The sequence below is a fragment of the Globicephala melas genome, chromosome X (assembly GCF_963455315.2).
Source record: "Globicephala melas chromosome X, mGloMel1.2, whole genome shotgun sequence".
Lineage (NCBI taxonomy): Eukaryota > Metazoa > Chordata > Mammalia > Artiodactyla > Delphinidae > Globicephala > Globicephala melas.
In genome coordinates this window covers 79700223-79704456 of record NC_083335.1, presented here as the reverse complement: position 1 = coordinate 79704456, position 4234 = coordinate 79700223, and the positions used below count along the sequence as shown (strand labels likewise).

At 47.3% G+C, this 4234-nt stretch overlaps 1 protein-coding gene across 1 annotated transcript; it reads right to left on the bottom strand.

Moving 5' to 3' along the window:
- Window positions 1-1533: 1533 nt before the first annotated feature.
- Window positions 1534-3940, bottom strand: UBQLN2 (ubiquilin 2). Its single transcript, XM_030851614.3, has one exon. The coding sequence runs from the start codon at window positions 3633-3635 to the stop codon at window positions 1761-1763; it is 1875 nt and encodes a 624-aa protein (XP_030707474.1). The 5' UTR covers window positions 3636-3940; the 3' UTR covers window positions 1534-1760.
- Window positions 3941-4234: the final 294 nt, after the last annotated feature.

Sequence of the window (4234 nt, the reverse complement as noted above, 5' to 3'; positions counted from 1 at the left end):
CGTATCAATTTAAGACAATTCTAATCAAATTCCCAATTTATTTTTTTGGGGGGGAGGGAAGTCTAATAACTGTAAAGTTCATCTGGTAAAATCAACACGTCAGAATCATTAGAAAATTGTGAAAAATAAAAAAGATCAAAAGGAGGACTTACCCTAAGAGATATGAAGTCATTTCTAACTCAATAACTACAGGCTGGTGTACTGGGGCTACAATGTTCAGTGGTACTAAAGAGAATTCAAACACAGAATAAAGTATATATATGTATGACATTTCAAATGGAGGGGGGCATGAGGACAATGAGATAAAAACCGGGTAACAACTGTCTACCCTTCGGGGGGAAAAAAAAGTTAGAATACCTAAATCTATACATCAAAATAATTCCAGACAGGGCAAAGGAACTTTTTTTCAAAAACAAAACCATCAAAATTAGAGAAATACAGGATAAGATTTATATAATCTTGGGGTTGGCAATCCTTCTAAACATGATCCTAGGGCCAGAAGGCAAAAAGGAAAAGATTTATCCATTTTAAATTTTTTTATTTTTTTAGTCATTTTTAATGCATTTTTCCCTGTGCACAAGAGAAATAACTGATAGAGTCAAAAGATACAGTTTCCTTTATACACAGCAGTTAAAAGTAATGCAAACGTCACATGACATTTTCAGTGAAAGTTACATTTCCAATTACAAATCAAAATGCGTATTAGGGTCTCTTTATGGGAGAAGCTGAGAAGGAAGTCTTAAAAAAAGCACTTTCCTGGCATTACTATACTGATCCTTCAGGCTGCACTAAGATTAAGATCATATACAATCAATTTGCAAATGTTGACACAATGTCACACTGTAAGTTTTCTGTACAATTAAATGTATACGTAGAGATACCAGGATAAACATTTCTACTATATTTTAACTGAACTTGCCTAGCCAACATTTCCACTGAGAAGTTTATCAAAGATGCTGTAAGATTCTACAAAATTGTGAGATATACCGAGCTCCAGAAATATTTCTTATATCCTTTCTCATTTTGGTTATACATATTCTGCTCAGAGATTCTGTTGTAATATTTCTAGATGTACAGTTCCAATTGTGCTTACTGTACTGTGTATAAATATAGCAAAAAAGATCAAATGGTATAAATCTTACAGCATTTTGCTAGCAAAAATACATGCCAAAGTCACAATAAGCAATATTGTACCACAAATTAGAGCTTCAATTAATTTATGTTTTTAATATTTTCATTCTACATTTAATTACTATCATAGGATAATGTTTAAAATGCAAATAAATTGGACATCTGTAGGACAAAACTTGTTCACCCAACTGTAAAGGTTGATATCTGTTTCCAAAAATCACAATAAAAGCAGAAGTGTTTGCATGCAACACCTTTGAGTGAAATGGCATTGATTCCCACCATTCAAAACAGAGAAGGAAGGAAGGAAGGAAGGAAGGGAGGGAGGGAGGGAGGGAGGGAGGGAGGGAGGGAGGAGGGGAGGGAGGAGGGGAGGGAGGAGGGGAGGGAGGGAGGGAGGAGGGGAGGGAGGGAGGAGGGGAGGGAGGGAGGAGGGAAGGGAGGGAGGGAGGAGGGAAGGGAGGGAGGAAACAAAGAGGGAGGAAAGGACTCCACCTTAAAATGCATATTAAATTTATAACTAGACAGATTTAAAAGAATCAAAGTGAAAGTAAAGTACAATTATGTGTGTTTAAAGATTTAAGAGCCATTATCAAAAATAAGATACATTTTTTCAAGGTACAGAAATGTAATTATGATGGCTGGGAACCCAGCAGCCTCTCAATGGCTGCATTGATGTCGCCTCCTGTTGCTATTAGAGCCTGCAAGTTTGCTTCCCGGTTTAAGAACCCCATTGCGTTGAGCTGTTCCAGTTGTTGTTGAAATCTGACTTCTGGATTCGGCAGCTGCGGAGGATTTGCTCCAGCCAGAGCCTGCACCATTTGCTGAATGAACTGCTGGTTGGGTCCAGATTCCGATGTTGGGCTCGTAGTTTCACTGGGTGCAGAGCTAGATACAGGGGGCCCAGGGGGGGCGCCTGAGCCAGTGGAGCCAGGGGGACCTGCAGGGCCAGTGGGTCCTATGGGTCCAATGGGGCCTATGGGAGTAAATGGGACTATGGGGCCAATGGGGCCTATGGGTGTGACTGGGCCTACAGGGCCTATAGCTGTTCCCAGCACCCCCACCCCCACACCTGGAGTGAAGCTTGGAATGAGGCCAGGTGCTTCAGTGGCTAATGTCTGTAGCCCCTGCTGGATCTGCATTAAAGCCTGCATTGCTCTTGGGTTTGACATGGCTGAGAGTGTGTCTGGATTCTGCATCTGCTGCAGGAAAGCAGGGAGCTGTGGACGCATCTGCTCCTGCAGCTGAGGATTTGCAGTAAACACAGGGCTATTCAGCATCATCTGTGCAGCCAAATCTGGATTCTGGGTCAGCGACTGCATCATGCTTCTCATATAGGGTGCAGACAGCATATTCTGGATCAGCTGGGGGTTTTCAGTTATCTGTTGCAGCAAGCTCTGCATTCCTGGGGTGCTGAAGATGCTGGCAACATAATTAGCTGCAGCCACTGTGTTCCCCGTAGCACTGCTAGAGCTAGTGCCAGATCCACTGCCACTGCTCGTTGTTGTGCTGGTGGTCGCAGAACTCTGGGTAGCCGGTGGTGGCGCCCACGGATTGGGTAGTGGATCGCGATTTTCTGTGCGGGAAGGCTGCGTACCTTCCCCAGAGGAGGAACTGCTCCCCACCGAGGCAAACGGATTACCCCCAAACTGCTCTTGTGCGGCATTTAGCATGGGTTCTTGAATGTCAGTGTACATGCGCCGTAAAGCATTGTAGCCACCTGGGATGCTTTCAAGATTGCTGAGAGCCAGGTCTTGATTTCTCATCATTTCTTGCATCATAGCTGGATTCCTGGCGATTTCGAGGGTCTGCCTCATTATATCTGGGTTGTTGAGCAGGTGACTGATTTCTGGGTTTCTCTGAATCAATTGTTGCATCTGTGGATTGGCCATAATGAGCTGCCTCATCAGATCAGGATTCGAAAGCATGCTCTGAACAAAGGGATTTTCCATGATTTGGATCATCATCTCAGGGCTGGACAGGAGCTGCTGCTGCATCTGGTTCTGGAGCTCAGAGAAGTTGGTCGAGCTCAAGCCCAGGCTGCTAAGGCCTGCAAGTCCTCCCAGGCTCCCCAACCCAAACGGGTTGCTATTTGTGGAAATAGGTGTGGAGTTACTCCTGGGAGTCGACGCGGTGGTAGTATTAGTTCCCGCGGCATTACTAGGCTGGGTGGACTGGCCCTGAGGTCGGTTCTGGCTTTTGATGACAAGATGAACAGTCAGTCCATCATGGATGCCATGCTGAATCAAGGTATCTTGATCTTTTAAGATTTTTCCGGCAAAAATCAGCACTAGCTGATCCGTTTGGGATTTGAAGCGTTTCGAAATCGCTTCCTTAAACTGCTGGACTGAGCTGTTCTCGGGCACTGCGAACTCCTCTTTCTCTTTGGGGGTCTTCACAGTGACTTTGATAATTTTGGGCTCCGCCGGGGCAGAGGCAGGGCTTTGGGCCGCAGCAGAGCCGCGGGAGGGGCGCGGGGGGCCGCTGCTCTCGCCGTTCTCAGCCATGGCGGCCGCAGTGACGCAGGCAGACAGGGAAGGCGCGGGCGGGCGGGCGGGCGAGAGAGAGAGCGAGGGAAGAAGGAAGGAAGGAGGCACCGCCGCAGCAGGCTGGGCCGGGCTGGGCGGGGAGCGCGGAGCACGGTACCTCTATGTTGAAGACTGCGGATCCCTGGTCCTCCGGTGGAGAGAGGGCTCCGAGTAGGCCGCGGGCCGAGGTCTCGCCGCTCAGGTCTCTGGGCCGCCGCCGCCGCCGCCGTGTGATCCCACCGCGCGGTCTCCCAGCAGCTCGCGCAGCTGCTCCGCCCGCTCCTCCCCGCCCCTTCCCTTCCCCCAGTTCCGCGCTCGCCTCCCCGCCCCCCTCTGCTGACGCGGCGCCAGGCCCAGGATGGTAGAGTCGACTCGGTCAAAATTAAAAACTTATGTACCGAAAAAAAAAAAAAAAAGATGAGGGAGAGAGAGAGAAACAGAGAGAAAGAAACAAAGGGACAACAGGAGACAAGAGAAAAGAGAGGGAAGGAAGGAGGAAGAGAGGAAAGGGAGCCAGCTTCTATAAAGGACATTAAAGACTAATGGAGAATATATATATATTCCATCAGGCAGTGAAG

Coding starts and splice junctions, on each gene's coding strand:
- UBQLN2 (XM_030851614.3), bottom strand. CDS start 3,635: ATGGCTGAGAACGGCGAGAGCAGCGGCCCCCCGCGCCCCTCCCGCGGC.